This window comes from Equus quagga, chromosome 1 (genome assembly GCF_021613505.1).
Source record: "Equus quagga isolate Etosha38 chromosome 1, UCLA_HA_Equagga_1.0, whole genome shotgun sequence".
Lineage (NCBI taxonomy): Eukaryota > Metazoa > Chordata > Mammalia > Perissodactyla > Equidae > Equus > Equus quagga.
Genome location: NC_060267.1, coordinates 59,785,106 through 59,803,342, shown reverse-complemented (window position 1 = coordinate 59,803,342; position 18,237 = coordinate 59,785,106). Strand labels below are relative to the sequence as shown.

Here is an 18,237-nt window from a genome sequence, read left to right as displayed (position 1 = left end):
TCTCACTTCTGTTTACGTCCAGCTCATAACTTGGCCTGCATCGAGCTTTGGCTTGCCATGGCCCAAATTCAAATTCATGGCATCCTGATTTTTTCAGTTCCACTGGTAAATTCTCTCCGTATTTCTTAGCTCAAATTCCTGATCCATGGCCCTCCCAGGAATGGGCTGCCCTTGGATCATGTGTCCACTTTAGTCCAATCAGCTGTGTGATGGTAGGTCGTATGGTTTAAAACATAGAGAGGTTGGAGGTATTCAGAAGCTTGAATTACCTAACACAAGAACTCAGCGTTATGGATTACCTTAGTCACCAATTAAGAGTCTGGCACGAATTACATGGGAGGAAGATATCACAGAAAAGAAAGATTTTATTGTGGTTTTAGTCAATATCCCTGGGTGAAATGAAGGGCACAGCAGGCGACTGTGTTCACAGTGCAACATCCACCTTCAGGAAGCATCTCTCAAAGACTGGCCGCTCAGACTCCTGTTTTAAGCTGGCAACCCCCTAACTCCCGACCCCGCTGCCTTCCCACCGGGACACGCCATAGTTTCAGGGACACTCCACTTGGTATCTGGGTTGGTCCCTCCCACAAGGACCATGTGAAATTGTTATTCAGGGGAACTCTGTGCAGTTTGAGGCAAAACACAGAACTAAATTAGTGACTCTAAGCCCCCACATGGGGTGTCTCCCTGGAACATTTGGGCCTGTCACACACCCAGGGAAGAGCAGCAGCACAGCTGCAGCCACAGCTGCCAGGGCCAGGCCTGGGCTCCCGCCCTGTGTGCAGGGGGGAGGGCTGAAGCTGGAGGGCTTCCTCTGGGGCCCAGAGTGAGCTCACCCTCCCTCCTACGCTCTCTGACTTCATCTGTCCAAGGCTGCTTGGCCAAGAGCCCAGGCGTGTAAGGGGCTCCCTCCCAGAACAGGCCCCGGGCCACCTAGAAGAGGAGGGGGAGGCGTGTATTTCTGGCCTAGCCCAGCTCCTCAGAAACCAGGGGGGCATGCTGAACTCTCGAATGCCAGAGGAGTTTCAGACAAAAGGGTGGGGGGCAAGGGGTGGCGGTGGTACTTTGCTATTTAAAGGCAGAAAAATGCGAGGAAGTAACGCTTTTTTCTCCATCTGTTCTTTGGCAATCCCATTAGAGAATTCCAGGAGGCATGCAGATGACATCAGGTCTCACAACTGAGAAATCTCAATCATTCTGTGAAATAGAGCCCCTGCCTGCCCCATGTTTCTGACAGAAATTGCCTTTATATTTACATGTTTAAAGCCGTATTTTGTGTCACATTTAAATGAGAGTTTGATTTTTTTAAATATCTACCAAAAGTAGATTACAATGCACGAAGATCACATAGAATGAACTTCACTTCTTAGCATCACAAACATGTGGAATACAAAAGGCCCAAGGATGGGTATTATAAGTAAGAAAGGTATAAAAGAAGTTTGCTTAGAAAATAACAAAAAACGTTTAAAAATTGATTTTTACCCCCAAAGTCCAAATAATTCTGGTGTAGGTAACCATTAGGGTAAAGCCTTCATATGCTTATTCCTTTGATAAGAGTGAGTTCATGCAGAACTGTATATCCAAGCATGTGTGCAAGAGACACACGCATCACACACACAAGCACACACCCCCACAGGGACAGGCACACAGCTGAGTTTTTGTTGTTCTAGGCACTTCATATCTATGTTCTTAAGTTTGCTACCGTCCCATTACATTTGACAAATTACTTCTTTGGAGGCAGGACATTTTCTTCGAAGAAGCCCTGGTTGACAACATTCCCTGCTGGGAAGTATCTGGCAACCACGAAGGAGGACCCGTCACTGGCAGATGCCTTCCCCACTCCCATCTTCTTTGTATTCTTCCACACCATGGCTGTGAAGTGTCCTGTAGGGGAACAGGGCAGGGAGGGGTGGGAGAGGGAAACAGGCTAGTTAGCAGAGCCTGGAGAAGGATGGTTTAAGGGGTTCTTGAACCCCTGCACCATCTTGCCAGGCTCAGGGAAGCTTAATGTTCACAGACCCCAGTCAGAAGAAAGAAACACAAAACATGCCAACTGCCTGACTTTCTGAAGCCTCAGATCCCGTCAGTCACCCACATGGACCCTACTCACCTCACCACTTTCTGATGCCCAAAGGTTTCATGCTCTCCCACAGATCATAACAAAGCCCAGTGACCCCAATAATCAGGAGGCCACCCTACCTGGCACCTGCCTCCACCCCTCCCCACACACTGTACTCTTCAAGGTCACCAACCATCTCCATGTTCCTCCCCAGTGGTCACTTTTTGTCTTCATCTTACTCGACAGCTCAGGAACATTTAATAGCGTGGACTCCTTCCCTTTTTAAAGCACTCTTCTTTTTGGTTTCCACGATGCCCCCCTCGCTTGGCATTCCTCCCGTCTCACTGCCTCTTCCTCCTCCTCTTCTATCTCACTGGTAAATGTCTGAGGACCTGCATTTCCCCAGACTCAATTCTGGGCTCTCCTTTCTTTTCTTGCTGAACTCTTTGGGCAATTTCATCTCTCCCTGGCTCCCAAATTGATTCCTCCTGCCCGAATCTCTCCTCTGTGTTCCAGACAAGGCTACTTACTCAACATCTCCAGTTGGATGACTCATAGGCATCTCCACTCTAATCCCACTCTTGATTTTGGTCCCCCCAGAGTTACTCCTCTCTCTTCTCTCCCATTTCCATGAACGGTGCCTCTACACACTGTCCTAGGGCTTGGCCTGCATTCCTCCCTCTCTCTCATTTTCCCCACAACAACCTATCATTCAGTCCTGAAGAATCTAACTCCAAAATACATCTCAAGTCCATCCACTCCCCAAATCTTAGATGCTCAATAAATATCTGATGAGGAAAGAAAGAGACAGAGAGAAGGAGGAAGGAGAAAAATCATGATCAGAGTAGCCAAGCTTCCCACAGGGTGGTTAAGAAAGAGAGGGTAACCACTTTACACCCTGTAGGATGGATATTATTTTTAAAAAAAACAAAAACGGAAAATAACAAATGTGAGGATGTGGAGAAACTGGAACCCTTGTGCAATAGTGATGGGAATGGAAAATGGTGCCACCACTGTGGAAGACAGGACGGTGGTTCCTCAAAAATTAAACATCAAATTACCATACGATCCAGTAATCCCACGTCTAGGTATATACCCAAAGGAATTGAAAGCAGGGACTCAGATATTTGTACACTTACGTTCACAGTAGCATTATTCACAACAGCCAGAAAGGACCAAATGTCCATTGATAGATGAGTGAGTAAACAAAATGTTGTATACAAACACAATGGAACATTATTCAGCCTTAAAAAGGAAGAAAATTCTGATGCATGCTACAACATGGATGAACCTTGAGGACATTATGCTAAGTGAAATAAGCCAGACACAAAAGGACAAATATTGCATGAGTCCACTTATATAGGATACCTAGAATAGTCCAATTCATAGAGACAGAAAGTAGAATAGTAGTTACTTGCGGGGGACGGGCGAGGGGGTTATTGTTTGACGGGTTCAGAGTTTCAATTTGGGATAACGAAAAAGAAGTTCATGAGATGGACGGTAGTAATAGTTGCACAACAATATGAATGTACTTAATCCCACCTGAACTATATGCTTAAAAATGGTGAAAATGGTACATTTTATGTTAAGTACATTTTACCACAAAATGAAAGAAAGAGGAAAAGAGAGAGAGGCTCGCCTCCACACTCTGCCCATCCTTCAGGGAAGAGACAAAGTCACATCCCCCACTGTGTCTCATATATGGTAAGGACTGAATAAATGTTTACTCATTAAACTGTATTTTTTCCCCTACAGTTGAACTCCATTTTTATCATTTTTCAACTTAGGTATAGTTTATTTCTTTGTCTTCATCTACAAAAGATCTGAGGTTACTAAATTCTTTATGAAAATAGCCAAACATGAACCCTAAGAAATCAGCAGAGCTGATGTGATGCCATCAAGGCAAGAATGAAAAAAACAAACCGCAAGTACAATTATGCATCTTCAGCACTTATCATTTCCCAATAAACTCTGATTTTCACCTTAGAATAAAGGAGAAACACTTCTTGCTAATTCATTCTTTTGAGTCACAGCTCCGGGCTTCTGGCAGCTTTGCCAGGTGACCCTGCTTCTAGAGGCTGCCTTTTCATTAAGGCTTGAGCCCTTCTTCTTTTCTTTTTTTTTGGGGGAAGGAAGATTAGCCCTGAGCTAACTGCTGCCAATCCTCTTTTTGCTGAGGAAGACTGGCCCTGAGCTAACATCCATGCCCATCTTCCTCTACTTTATATGTGGGACGCCTACCACAGCATGGCGTGCCAAGCAGCGCCATGTCCACACCCAGGATCCGAACCGGTGAACCCCGGGCTGCCGAAGCGGAACGTGCGCACTTAACCACTGCGCCACGGGGCCGGCACCTGAGCCCTTTTTCATATTAGCCTTTTCTCTTAAGGGATCAAATGCTTTGGCCATTGACCCACCCACTCTCTTTGTCGCCTAGGCAGGGAAGAGCTGCCATTTATCCATTGGTGGCCAAGAAAATGATTACAAACACAAGGTGACTATCAGCAGCATGAATGTCTGTGGGAAGCCTTTCCAAACAGAGGAGACTCAGTCATCTTTCTTCTGGCCGGGGAGGTTTCTGTCGGCACAGAGATCACTAAGTATGGGTCTTTAAAGATGAATCAAAGGACACAACTTCCTTAGCAACCATCACATACACATTGATTTCTAACCCTAGACTACTACCACAGCTTCCTTCTTTTTCTTTCTTTCCTAACAGGAGCACATCCTCTTTCCAGCCATGGACCCATACTTCCTAGAATATATCTTTGAAAAACACATTAAATAAGTTACAGTATATCGTTGCGAGGGAATAATGTGCAACAGTCAGAAGAATGAGACAGCTCTTTTTGTGTTGATGTAGAACAATCTTGCCAATCTGCTGTGTGAAGAACACAAGTATAAGACAGATCCTACATCTGACATCAGAACATAACAAATGGAGAAAGAGAACATACACACGTGAATGCTGGTGTACGCTCAGAACAAGCCCAGAATGAAGCACAGGAAACGGGTTGGGCGGGAGAGTGCTGGAGGCCGGGAAAGGCCTGTATACGGCTTGCAAATTTCATGTCATGTAAAAGCATTACTTATTCAGAATCAACAAAAAAACCGACTCGTTAAGGGCCGCCTGGTGGCAGAGCAGTTAAGTGTGCACATTCCACTTCTTGGCGGCCTGGGGTTCGCTGGTTCGGATTCCGGGTGCGGACATGGCACCGCTTGGCACGCCATGCTGTGGTAGGTGTCCCATATATAAAGTAGAGGGGGATGGGCATGGATGTTAGCTCAGGGCCAGGCTTCCTCAGCAAAAAGAGGAGGATTGGCGGTAGTTAGCTCAGGGCTAACCTTCCTCAAAAAAAAAAAAAAACCTGACTCGTTAAAATAGAATATAACGAAGGAATTGCAAGAAACCGTTTCCCTCCACTCAGCACAGAGCACAGAACTGCGTCCTTCATCATGAGATGCTGACCTGGGGTGGGGTGGGGATAGAGTATAAGATATTTCAAAGGCCTGTTCACCTACAACGTGGACCCAGGGAATCCCTGAACGGGGCAGCAAGAAGAGCTTCGGGGGAGGCTGAGGCATGGGGGATGGGCCTGAGGATCTCTAAGGGTCTCACAAGCCCCCAGTATACCACCAGCCAAAACTGTGCTCACCTCCTAGGATCAGGCTCTGTCTGTCCCCAGGCATTGCCGACTGGCACCTGGGATGGCAGAGGGGCTAGTTGCTCTGAAGTTTTCCTTTACAGGTGGGAGATGTGGGGCAATGGGTGGAACAGGCGGTCAGTGACCCTGGACAGTTGGATCCCATTCCTAGCTCTGACACTTGCGAGAGTCCCACCTTGGAGCAGGGGCCATGGAAAAAGTGTCAGATCAAGGATAGAAGGTATAAAAGAAGTTTCTTCTCCTTTCTGGGTCTCAGTTTCTTCCTCTGCCAAATGGGTGGAATAAATGTCCTGTCTTCAAATGGTGCTGCGAGGCTTACGTGGCCATGGATGCAGAGGTGCTTTATAACTGTCAAGTGCTGTGCACAGATGAGCAATGCTAGTAACTTGCTCTGACACATGTCTCATTGCTCATGAATCTTGCTTATGGGAAAAGCAAATGCAGATGCTATGAAATAAAACACCCTCTGCACATGGGAGGAAGACGAGGCTCTGCGGTGCATCCTCAGTCACCGGGCGGGGCTCTTACTGCTCCCACCCTCCCCGCTCAGATTTAACCGCCACGGGACCATCAGTTCTCACTCAGGGCCCTGACAGCAGCCTCCTCATCGTCGTGGGCCTGCTGTGCCAAGAGGTAAACGCTTCAGCAGACGCTCTGCCTCCCCCTGGTCCTGCCCACACGGCTGCAAGAACCCCTGCCCAAAAGGCTGCGCAGCAAACAAACCACAGGAAACGGTGACTGGTTCAGAGAACGTGTCCCTTCCTACTTCTGAAGAAGCCTCCAGGGGTGGGAGGCTAGGAGTGGTCCCACCATGGGGGGATGGGGGGAGGGCAGAGAATCCCCTTTCCAGTTTCCCAGTGCCTTCTGGTCGGACAAACTCATGGCCCCTTCCAACCATCCTGGGCCCCAGGCGGATCCAAGTGGGGTCTGACGCAAGACAGCAGCCTGGGGCGGCCTGGGGAGGGGCAAAAGGGAGCCCTGAGCTCAGGGCAGCTGCTGGCCAAATGTTTGCTGGTCACCGTGGAGGCCTGGGGGAAAGGCTGGATGGCCCCACAGGTGGCCCTCCCTGCATCTAAGCACCAGTTCTCAGAATGGCCTGTAGAGGCCACCAGCTTGTCCCTCTCCCTCAGGGACAGGGAAAGACAAGAAGTAGACCCAAGGTCCCACGATTAATAGTGCCAGAGCTGAGACTAGATCCAGGCTTTTTGCATTCTAAGCTCTCTGAACCACCAACTAGACCATAAAGGGGAAGCCAGAATGCCTGGGAGGCCCTGAGGCGTGGGTCATGCAGGAAGGATGTGGGGGTGAGAAGGGAGGAGGGAGTTAAGACCAGGAGAAGAGTGAGCAGCTTGGCCCTTTTCCTGACGGCCCCAGGGAGCCACTGGCAGTTTACTCAGGAGAGCAACACAGGCAGAGAGCGCTTTAGAATATCCTGGCTGCTGGGGAGGAGGCTGGACGGAGCCGAGCAAGAGTAGAAGCAGGGGAGCAGCTAAGAGGCTGAGGCACCGCTTCTGGAGCAGAGACACAGCCGCCTGGAAAACCCACAGCCCCCTTAGGACACTCGCCAGTTATCTGAAGGACTCTGAGCTGGGGGGCAGGAACCAGCAGCTTGTGTGCTTAGATGGACGGGTGGGTGTGTGTGTGTGTGTGTGTGTGTTGGGGGAAAGAGAGTTTTTCCTCTTGGGCAAAATCAAGCCAGAAAAGTATGGAAGGAGTAAAACAGGAAGGAAATGATTGCTTTTCAGAGGGTTAGTTCCTCTCCGAGGTTAGACGCCCCAACTGCAGCCCCACCCAGGGCCAGGCCCCTGCTGTGACCCCGTCACTCACCAGTCCCGGAGGTGAAGCCAGGCTGCTGGAAGTTGTAGTTCTTGATTTCACTGTACCATCTATCAGCGACCTCCTTTCCTGTGTGGAAGAGACACTGTTTAAACTCAACAGCAAAGTCAACCCACTCGATTCCTTCCACCTTCTCCCATGAACCCCAAACCTCCCATCGCACAACTGGACGTCTGAAGAAACACCAACGAGCTGAAACAGGGACTCCTGCCCAACAGCGTATCCAGCTTGGAGAGAGGTCCTTGTTGGGGGTTGGGAAGAGCCCTGGTCTGGGGTCAGGGGACCTGCATCTGTGTCCCCGCCCTGCCACTAAATCGCTGTGTAATCCTGGGCAAGGCCTTCCTCTCGCTGGGCCGCTGTACAAGACGGGTGAACGCAACGTACTCCAAGGGCTTCTGATGATGCTCTGAGCTTCCGGGAGACTCTGGCCTATCCCACCCCAAGTCGGGCGCCTGAAAATATCCACAGGAGGAAAGGCAATCCGGCTGGTGGGCCAGGGTCTCCACTGCAGGCAGAAGGGTCCTCACCTGGAGCATCCACTGGCCCAGCAGGTGTTGACAGGAGAAAACCCACAGCATCTCCCCGGGAGCTGCTGATCTCAGGGCCAGAGCCAGGAGCCTCTGACCTCAGGGCGAAAGTCTGCAACCTCAGCGTGTGCACATTGTCCCCTGGGGCTCTTGTTAAATGCAGATTCTGCCTTCAGCAGGTCTAGAGTGGAGCCTATGAGTCTGCCTTTCTAACAAGCTCCCAGATGCTGCTGCTGGTCCGTGGACCACACCTTGAGTAGCAAGGCCTCAGAGAACAGTGGCTACACACTGGCATCACCTGGGCAGCATTTCAATTACTGATGCCTGGGGCCCGCCACAGACTAAGTGTATCAGTGTCTCTGGAGGAGGGACCCAGGCATTGATATTTTTCAAAAGCTCCACAAAAGATCCCGATGTGCAGCCAGTGTGGGGAACACTGCCTTAGAAACCGCCTCCCCAGTCTTCTTCTGTAGAGAGGGAGAAACTGGGGCCAGAGAGGGGAGGACCGGCTCCAGGTTCCACAGGGAGCCAGCGCAAGGCTGGGATGGAACCATGGCTCATGCAAGCTTCTTCCCATCCCTCTCCCCTCTCCTGGGCCCACTCAGGCCCACGGCCTCGCCCTGGGGAGGGGGCTGCAGGCTGCAGGCTCCTGCCTGCCTCAGGAGCATGCTTACACCTCGCCTGAGGGCTGCCGCGCTGGGGAAACCCAGAGGGCCCTCGCCCCAGGAACTCCCAGGAATGTGCGGCCCGGAGGGAGGACTCACTCTCCCGCTGGGATTGGAGAAAGCTTCCGAGAGCAATGCAGCTGTCTCCAGCATTTTTCCTGAAAAGCCACAACAGCCCTGTCAGGGCCAGGAAGCTCAAGAAAGTTTGGTCAGTGTGGTGGGATCAGCATTCCAGGCTGCAACCCTCGATGGTGGAGTTATCTTCCCCATTATTTTTTTTCTAACATGGACAAAGCTTTATTGTGCTTTTTCTGATGATAAATGTTAAGAGACCAGCACTGAGGAGGGAGGGAGGGAGGGAAGAAAGGAAGGAGGGACAATGTGAAGGAAGGAAAATTTTTCTGTAGCTGGGGCTACTTCAGCGCCCACAGGGTGAGGCTGAGCCTCTGTGTAGAAACCGTCAGTCCCCCACCCCCTCTCCTCAGCTGAGAGCTCTTCCGAAAGTGCGGGCTGGGCAGCCTGACTCATCTCTGTGTCCCGGGCGCCCAGCACAGGCCTGGCCCTGAGCCAGCCATCAGAGGCCTTGTGGAGAAGTGCAGTCAGGCCCTGGGAGCATGGGAACGCTGGGCTTCCTTTCTCTTTCTGGGCCTGTGGCTGAGCCTCGGCAACACCATGGCTACACCACGAGGGCGCTGAGGCCAGGAGGGGCCTGATGCCCGGTGTCCTCCGCTCAGCTCGGGCAGACAGGAGGGGAGCCGGGGAAGCGACCCACCTGTCTGATCATAGGATGCCCATGCCAGGTTCTCTCCACACTGGCCCCGGCTGGACTCCGGGCTGTGCTTGAGGATCCTCGTGCTGGCCAGGGCCTCCGAATACCTGCCGGAGGCCACGGAGCTTCTCAGAGCCGGCATGGCCCCAGGAAGCCCCAAAGTGTGAACCCTCCACTGTGGGGCTGGGCTTCCTTCCCGGCCTGGGCTCCCCGAGGCCATCAGGAGCATCGCATCAGCATCTCTTCTGAGCCCCAACAGCCCCAGTTTACAGAGGAGCAAACTGAGGGTCCAAGGAACAAAGGGACCCGCCTCAGTAAGCGGCAGAGTATTATTTAAGCCTGGCTTATCTGCCCCCAAAAGCCACGTCCCTCCAGCCCCCAGGGCCCCTCCGTGACTGCAGCCGCAGCACCGCGAGGGCCTGAGGCGCCCCAGGGCCTCGGGCACTCACTGCTGCGCCTCCCGGTTGAGCTTCTTGCAGAGCTTCAGCGGGGGCACGCCATGCTGCCGCCGGTACTCGTTGTGGGCCTTCAGGACCTCGTCATTAAACTGCTTGGAAGCTGCAATGATTTCAAAGCGGAGAATGTCTCAGGACAGAGAAAAGACCCACCAGAAGGATGACAGCAGGCTTCAAAGGGACGCCCAGCTCAGGCCCCAAGGACAGGCTGCTGCTCGCCTTCAGCACCCCAGCCAGAGGGGCCACCGTGACGCCCTGCTCCCCACCTTTGCCCGTCCTGTCTCCATCCCTGGTGGCACCCTCTGCATCTCTGCACGGCCACACCCCATGGATTACGCTGGGCTGCATGGGCCACTTCAGGGATGTGGGTCTTTATCCAAGGCAATGGAAGCCACTGAATGGGAGCAGGGGAGTGAGCTGATGGGGTCTGTGCTTCTGAAAGACCCTCTGACTGCTGAGTGGAGGACAGGCTGGAGGCGCAGAGCAGATGCTGGGGGGCTGGACACCTCAGACTGGACCTATGGTGTGTCGGGGGGACTGCAAAGGGCTAGAGGTGGGAGCCCAGAGACAACAAGCCTGGCTGAGGTGGAGAGGTGCCCACACTGGTCTGGAGAAACCAAGAAGACAGAGGCACAGATGCAGAAAAGAGGACCAGGGCCGGGCAGCCCTTTCACCCCAGAGGCTGCAGTGACCCAGAAAGGAGGCTCCTTCCCCTGCCTCAGCCAGATCCTCTAGGGCTCCTGAGCTTTCACACCAAATCCCACTGGGCCTCTGAGGGAGCTCGAGGGGAAGCCCAGGGCTGGCCCTCAAGGGGCTTTGGGCCCGATGCAGGCCCAGCAGAGGGGAGGGCTCCTGCAGCTCTGGCCAGCCATGCTCCAGCTGTCCAAGGGCATTCCGATAAATTGAGGAGGGAGCAGCACTGACCTAGAGGACTCTGGGACCCTGCGGGGAGGGCCAATGAGGTCCAGTCACAGTAATAAGGGGGGCACAGGGATGTGGCGGGGCGGTCTGGGACTGAATGCCAGGATCTGAGAGCTTTGGGCTGACAGGCAGAGATGGGAGACGCTGTGAACACAGGTGCGGAGGTGAAAACCCTGGCGAGGTAACTGGGCACAAGGCGGAGGACCGAGCCACAACCTGAAGCCGTCAGGTCTTTGTGGCCAAGAGACAGGCCTTGTTGGTACAGAGACAAGGATTTCAGGTGTACTGGAGGGAGGAGGAAAGGGAAGGTACTGTTTAATGGCTACAGAGTTTCAGATTTACAAGATGGAAAGTTCTGGAGATCTGTTTCATGACAATGTGAGTATACTTAACATTACTGAACTGTATAGTTAAAAATGGTTAAGACAGTACATTTTATGTCATGTGTTTTTACCACAATAATAAAAAAGGGATTTTGGGTTTGGCATGGTAATGTAGTGTTTGGGATAACGAGGTCACAGAGGCCTCTAAAGAATCTCAGGTGGAAGTGGCGGGAGCCATAGTGACTCCTGGGAACCAGAGAAGCGACTCACTGAGGCATGCTAAGGAGTCAGGTGGCCTAGGGGCCAGAAACCCAGGAGCTCCTAGGTGATGCGTGCTTGCCCTGCACGAGCCAGGGTCCCACTGGGATGCTTCCCCCAGCCCATCCCCACCTCATGTGAGAGGCAGTGACAATCTAAGTGTGTTCAGAGGTGGTGACGATGTGGAGAAGGGGCTGGAAATGGGGTCTGATAAGGAACAGCTGCAAGTACTGGGTATGCTCCTCCTGGAGAAGGTCAGACTTTGGGAGACATAGGGGAGGCCCCTGATGAATTCTGGGACCACAACAGGGCAAAGCTCAGACTGGTGGGTGGGAAGGGCAGGATGGCAGATTCCAGCTCAGCCTAAGAAAGAGATTTCTCTCCATCAAAGCTTTCTGAAGACTGCAAGCGCTATCTCACGAGGTAGTGAGCTCTCCAGCACTGGGGGAATACGAGCAGGTGACTCATCTCAGAAGGATTCAGGCACTGGAGGCCCAGTCAGATGACCTTCAAGCCCCTCCAATCCTGAGATCCCGTAAGGTCCCTCAAGGTGGCGGTGGGAGGAGACAAGATGAACAGCTGGCCCGGGACTTCTAGGAGCTCAGGCTTCTCTAAGGAGACAGAGTGATCGAGATGCGTGTGTGGACGCACAGGGCAGGGCGGGGTGCACCCAGGCAGGTGGTGGAGGGTCCCCATCCGAGTGACAGGTGTGGCCAGGCCCATCTGAATGTCCCTCCCAGCTCCATGTCCCAGGCAGGCCGTGGAGGGACCCCACGGGAGACGCATGGGACTGAATGGCATGGGCAATGGGAACCACATGTGTCTGGGGGAAGGCTCCCTGGAGGAGGTGTTCCTGGATCAGGAGGCATGAAGTGAGGAGGCAAAGGACACTGAAAGGGCCAGGGTGGATGGGATCTGGGTATCCCAGGGCTGTGGGGAGGAGGTGGAGATAGGGTAGTGGGGGTAGCTAAGGCGAAGCCAGTTTAGAGGCAGCCCTGAGTGTCGGGGTCAGGCTGCAGTGGACCCCACAGTGCTGTGGGCCTTGCAGTCCCCTTGGCAGAGAGGGACCTAAAAGGCTGCTAGAAACTAGGTCACTGCACTCCCAGAATGTGGGAAGTAAAGAGAAACAAAAGTGAAAGTTCCTGTGGCCAACCTAAGCTCAGAAGACAAACTGGTCACGGTCCCCAACAGGGCCAGCTCCCAGGAAGTTCCCAACAGGGTTCCAGGAAGGGGTCAGGAGGACTCCGGTAATCTGGAGAGGAGCTCTCTCTCCCCACCCTCGCTGGGAGGCAGGGGGCCCCAACCGAGCCACACTCAGGCTGGCCCGGGAGTCCCCTCCCACCAGGGCAGCCACTGCCAGCCCAGATGGCTCCTCCGGGCAGGGCCTCAGCCTCAGGGAGGCAAGATATCACTGGTGACCACACCCAGCAAGAGGCACACACCCTCCTGGAGAGAAACCCAAGAATACAGATAAACATCAGGAAAAAAAGTCAAAATCCACCCATCCCCACATTAGGCAGGGAGAGGCTCTCGCCAGTGGGGGAAGGTAGGAGTGGTGTCCTCATTTTGTAGGAGGGTAAACTGAGGCTGAGAGAGGTCATACAGCCTCAGGGGGTCAGCCCAGAATGAGGGAGATCTTTCTTCTGCTTGCTGGCCAATCATTTCCAGGGGCTGGGCCTGTGCACGATCTTAATTACTTCTCACCACCTTTTGTGACAGCTTCCACTACTGCACCCATTTTTTGGATGAGGAAACTGAGGATCAAGAAGGGAAGTAACCTGCCCACATCCACTCAACTGGTCCAGGGGTAGGCCCCTCAGGAGGGAGACCCTGTCCTTAACCCCACACCACCCCCAAGGGTCATGAGACAAAGGACACCACCGAGAAGAGACAGAGGGGTCACCGGACCTGGGAGGAGGGTGAGGCCCAGCGAGGTTGGCAGCTGCCTTCAGATCTCTGAGGGGAAAGAAGAGGAGGAAGGAAGAGGAGAAAAGGACTAAGATTCCTCATGAGCCTCCTCCGCGCCAAGCCCGCTATGGACAGACCTGCCTGAGGGGCCCCAGAGGAAACTCAGGGGCTGTGGGGCAGAAGTGAGAGGCAGCAGATTAGAGGTTTAAGATTAGAGCTGCCGGAAGGTGGCAGGCGTTCCTGGGCATGGCTCCCTGCGCTACGAGAAGGCAGCGCGGGCTCTGCGGGGGAGACCCCAGGCAGCTTAGGTGGCGCTTAACTTAAAGGCCATTTGGGGCGGGGCTTTCAACTGCTGAGGGGGTCTTTCTTCCCTGCCACCCCCCAGCTTTGGCTGGGACAGGCTCCGCCATCAGCATCCATCCTCTTCTGAGGCCTCCCAGAGCCCAGCCTGACTCACTTCTCTCCCCTCCAGACTCCCCACCAAGAAGCCCAGGACATCAGGGGCCAGGGTAGGAACTGTGGGCAGGCCCCTTCTGTCCCTTGGCAAGAGGCTGGAAAGCGACCTGGTCCCACCTTGGGGCACAGCTGTTTTTGCTAGTTTTTCAGAAAGGAAGAATAAAAAGTTGCCAAAAAAAAAAAAAAACCCAGAGCGAGCTCCAGATGAGCAGCCCCTGCTCGTTCAGCCTGGGCTGCGGGAGGTTCCAGAGGCGAAGCCCAGCCCTGCCTCCTCCTGGCCGGCGATCCTGGGAATTCAAAGGATCAATCTTTAAATGCTTCAGAACAGTTCTGGAACACAGTGAACAGTTACGAAATGTCCACTATAATCATCATCGTCACTACAGGGTGGAGACCCTTTAGCCTCTGGCCTTAGGAGAAAGTGCCCTGTCAGACCCCCCACCCCGATTTTAACGGGGGCAGGGCTGCGGGTATTTAAGTTGGTCTTTGATGACATCTTTTCGCACCTCTGAGCTGGATTATTTGCTGAGTGAAGGAGTGTGAGAACAAATGAACGAGGTTCTCCCACCTGCACTGGGGAGGCACTAGGACAGACACCTTCTCATTACAGATGAGGACACTTGGGTCTTTGGGAGGACATGTGAATTGCCCAAGGTCATGTTAGAGCCAGATCTAAGAATGTCCCTCCCTTCACCCCTCTCCTCCCCAAATCTCAGACGCTTTCCACTTTCCACACATCTTCCTCTCCCTAAGCAAGAAGGACAGTCAATGAAGAGTCGCTCAATTGCTTACAGGAACAAGGGTGTCCCAGGGAATTTGCCCCAGGCTGCCCCTTGCAGACAGACAGGAGTTGATGAAGACAGAAGGAGCCAGGGCAGGGAGGTACTTGCTCCGGCCAGCAGAGAGGCTGTCCATTCTCCAGCCCTGCCTGCTGCTCCACTAGGCCTGCGACAGCTAGTCGCAGACACTAGGGCCGGCCTCTCTGGGCCCGCTTCCGCTTCTGCTGTGAAGGAATAATGGCATCTGTGGTTTTCCAAATACCTTCACAGCAGGGAAACCCTTTCTTTGAACTTTTCTTTTTTTCAATAAAATCAACAGATGAAAATGGAACTGCTGACCTGACCCAGCCCACGCCACCTCCCCCTGCAGAGGTGTGAGGGTCCCACTCAGCAGAAAGTGCCTGGGCTAGCTGGTCCCTAAAGGCCCTTCTGCTCTGATATTCCCTGATGCTGGGACATACGGCAAGGGGGACACTAAGATTCTCAGGGGAGTCCAGGCTGAGAAGCAGGCGGGGAGCGGGTGGCAAGTGGTTGGTGTGGTAGCGGGGAGTACACACAGCTGGGAAGCCAGAGAGCTGTGTGCCAATCCCAGCTCGTCCACTCACTGGTCAGTGTGAGCTTGGCAAGGCACCCAACCTCTCTCGGTCTATAAAATGGAGAACTGCCTTGCAGGACTGCTGCAAAAGTTGGTAACATATATCAAATACGTAGCTCCAAGTCCGGCGCACAGCAGGAGCTGAATAATTGGCGGTCGCTGTCACTGAGGACTAGAGGCTTTCACTGAGCCCAAGGCCATTGCCCTTCACTGCCCCATGACACCTGCTGCAAACTGAAGCCCTAAGGGAAATCAGGGCTAGGACAGGACCTGGGAGTCTCTGAACACGGGGCAAGCGTCTTCTGGAATTTAAGCTGTGTCAGTTGTGTGACACTTTTTCAGCAATGCCCATGATCCACAGCAGCTCTGGAGTATATGTGAGGTTAAAGGTTAAAAAGAGACTGTCTCCTATGCAGTGATGAGGAAACTGAGGCCCAGAAAAGGCAGGGACTGGCGTCTCCGATGGTCTTTATGGAACTACATAGAGCCCTGGGTGGCTACACGTGTGTGGGTGCTCCCCGCCCTGCGGTGCAGACAACCTCAGGCTGGTGGCCTGGAACTTCAAGATGGGGCCTGGGTCACCCAGAATAGTCACTTTTTCTTGGGGACCCTTAGGTCAGACACTGTCCTGGGGGCTCACACTCTTTGGGGAAGACAAATAAAATGCATGTGGCTAGGAGGGAGATAGGCCTTGGCCAGCAACTGGAAAGTCCCTGGGTATGGGGGGCTGGGGAGCACCTGCCTAAACCAGCTTTAAATCTGCTTTCTGCCACTGTCCCCCTCCTCTCAAACTTGCCCCACTCTGCATCTTCAGTCCTAGAAAGCATCACCACCATCCTGCATCCAGACTCACGCCACTGACCCTTCCCTCTCATTCACAATAAGTTGGTCACAAAGTCTGCTCAAGGCTACCATCTCGAAATCCATCCTCTCTAGTCCCTCAGATGCCTCTGTCATCTCTTGCCTGGAGTCACAGCAGCAGCCTTCCTATGACCCCCCCACCTTTACCCTCTCCCCATCTGATCCACCCTCCTCCCTGGCACAGCTCTGGTCCTGCCACTTTCAGATCGATGCCTTTCAATGGCACCCCAGGTACCATGGATAAAGTTGCAATTTCCAAGGCCCTCTAGGATCTGAACGCCTCCTCCAGGAGCCTTCCGTGGGCCCCCTGCAGAGATCTCTCCCTCCCCTGAGCTCTACCACTCTTCACTTGCACTGTCTGGGGGCTTGGACCACTTTTCACCTCTTCCTGGAGCCACGTGGTGCCTTTCTGTCCCCTCAGTCGGCTTAACGATTTATTTCACCATCAGATGCACGATCCTGAGGCCAGGGGCCACGCCCTCCACAGCCCTGGTCCACAGCTTGGTACAGAGCTGACAAATGGAGGAATGAAGGAAGAAAGGGAGGGAGGGAAGGAAGGAGGGAGGAAGGGATGGATGGATAGACGGATGAACAGAGAGAAGGATGAGAACACAGCTGAGTACTGGCAGTTCTGGAAAACTGTTTCTTAGGGAAGAAGCCAGAAACAACTGATTAAAATGTAACTTTAGAGAATTTGTGGATGTTCCCCTAACCTACAGAGAAAGGAGCTGGTTTCTCGAAATGCTCTCTCACACCTGCCATGCTCTTGCCCCACCACCAGCCTTCATCCAGTTCTTTAACTACATGACTCCTTACATCACCCTTCCATACTGCAAAGGACCCTGGATCATATGGGCCACCCTCACTGTACATGAAAGGAAGCTGAGGCACAGAGACGGAAAAAGCCTTGCTCAAAATCACACAGCAAGTCATTGGCAAAGCCAGTGCTGAAAGCCAGACCTATGACTACAGATAAGGTAGGTTGGGACCAGTGTCAGGGAAAGCCACATACTCGCAACACTGGTGCCTCGTGAGACCAGATCTTGGAGGACAGATTCAAGAAGGGACCCAGCCTCGTCCACCTGAGGCTGACAACCGCAACCTCCCCTGAAGCAGGACTTCCGGACTCTGCTCTGCAGCTGTTCTTTAAGCCTCCTGTGAGGCAGGAATTACGCTGAGATAGACAGGGCCCTGGACGTCAGGAGTGAGGTGAGTATGGGAAACAGGTCTACGGTTGGGTAGTGTCCCAAGCTGACCGCTGGGCGGGCCACCACAAAGAAGACACCAGGTGGGCCGGTCCCTCTCGAGGGAGGGGAAAGCAGCGGGGGACTCCCAGGTCAGGAGCTGAGCCTGTAAGGACCGGGAGGATTTTCAATCTAAGGAGTGGGGGGCGATGAGCCCTGGGAAATGGAAGCCAGCGGAAGGCACCAGTGTGCCAGCCGCAGGACAGCTGAATGGAGGAGGAAGCAAAGTAGGACCACTAACTCTCAGGGGGGCCCCAGGAGGAGCTAAGGAGTGTGTACTCTTTCACCTGTAGACAGTGGATGGAAGGCGTTAGACAGTGACAGGAGGGAATCTGCATTCACCGTGACACCCACAGTGCTGAGGATGGGCGGGGAGAGGCAAGAGAGAACGTGGAAGCGGAGTCTGTACCCGGTGGAGCCTGACTGAGCCTGGCACACAGCCTGGCACAAAGGGGGCGCTCAGGGGAGGAGGGAGAAGGACAGAAGACAAGGATGCTCAGAGCTGTCCCTAGGAGGGTTAGTTGGGGCAAGCTGCTTTGCAGCCAGAGATGCTGTCACAGTTTGGTAGCTTTTTCCAACTCTAACTCTGTTCTCCTGAAACAAAGCAAAAGCCACGCCTTGGCGGGACGCTGAGCGCTCACCCCTCAGCGCCGGGAAGCCCTCCCTGACGCAATCTCTGGCCCGCAGACAGGGGGACCCTCCCTCGGTCTCGCCTTCCCTCCCTCTCTCCCGGCCGCCTGCGGCCACCCGGCTTCCTGGCTGCCCCGGAAACTGCCCGCGCCTCGCCTCCGGGCGCCTCGCCCGCGCGCCCCCAGCCCGCACCCGGGGGTCCCGCGGCGCCGCCGGAGCCCTGTCCCCGCGCGGAGGCGCCGCCGCGTGCCCCGGGCTCCCCCGCCCGCCCGCCGGCCCGGGGCTC

The 18,237-nt window shown here is 53.8% G+C and overlaps 1 protein-coding gene across 1 annotated transcript in view; it reads right to left on the bottom strand.

Moving 5' to 3' along the window:
• Positions 1-347: 347 nt before the first annotated feature.
• GLIPR2 (GLI pathogenesis related 2) overlaps positions 348-18,237 on the bottom strand; it is an 18,377-nt gene continuing 487 nt past the window's right edge. Inside the window, exons 2-5 of the mRNA XM_046643084.1 lie at positions 9,971-10,079; positions 9,525-9,628; positions 7,552-7,629; positions 348-1,884 (exon numbers count right to left, since the gene is read on the bottom strand). Coding sequence (XP_046499040.1) covers positions 1,724-1,884; positions 7,552-7,629; positions 9,525-9,628; positions 9,971-10,079 — 452 coding nt within the window. The 3' untranslated portion in view covers positions 348-1,723. The remainder of the gene's footprint in view (positions 1,885-7,551; positions 7,630-9,524; positions 9,629-9,970; positions 10,080-18,237) is intronic.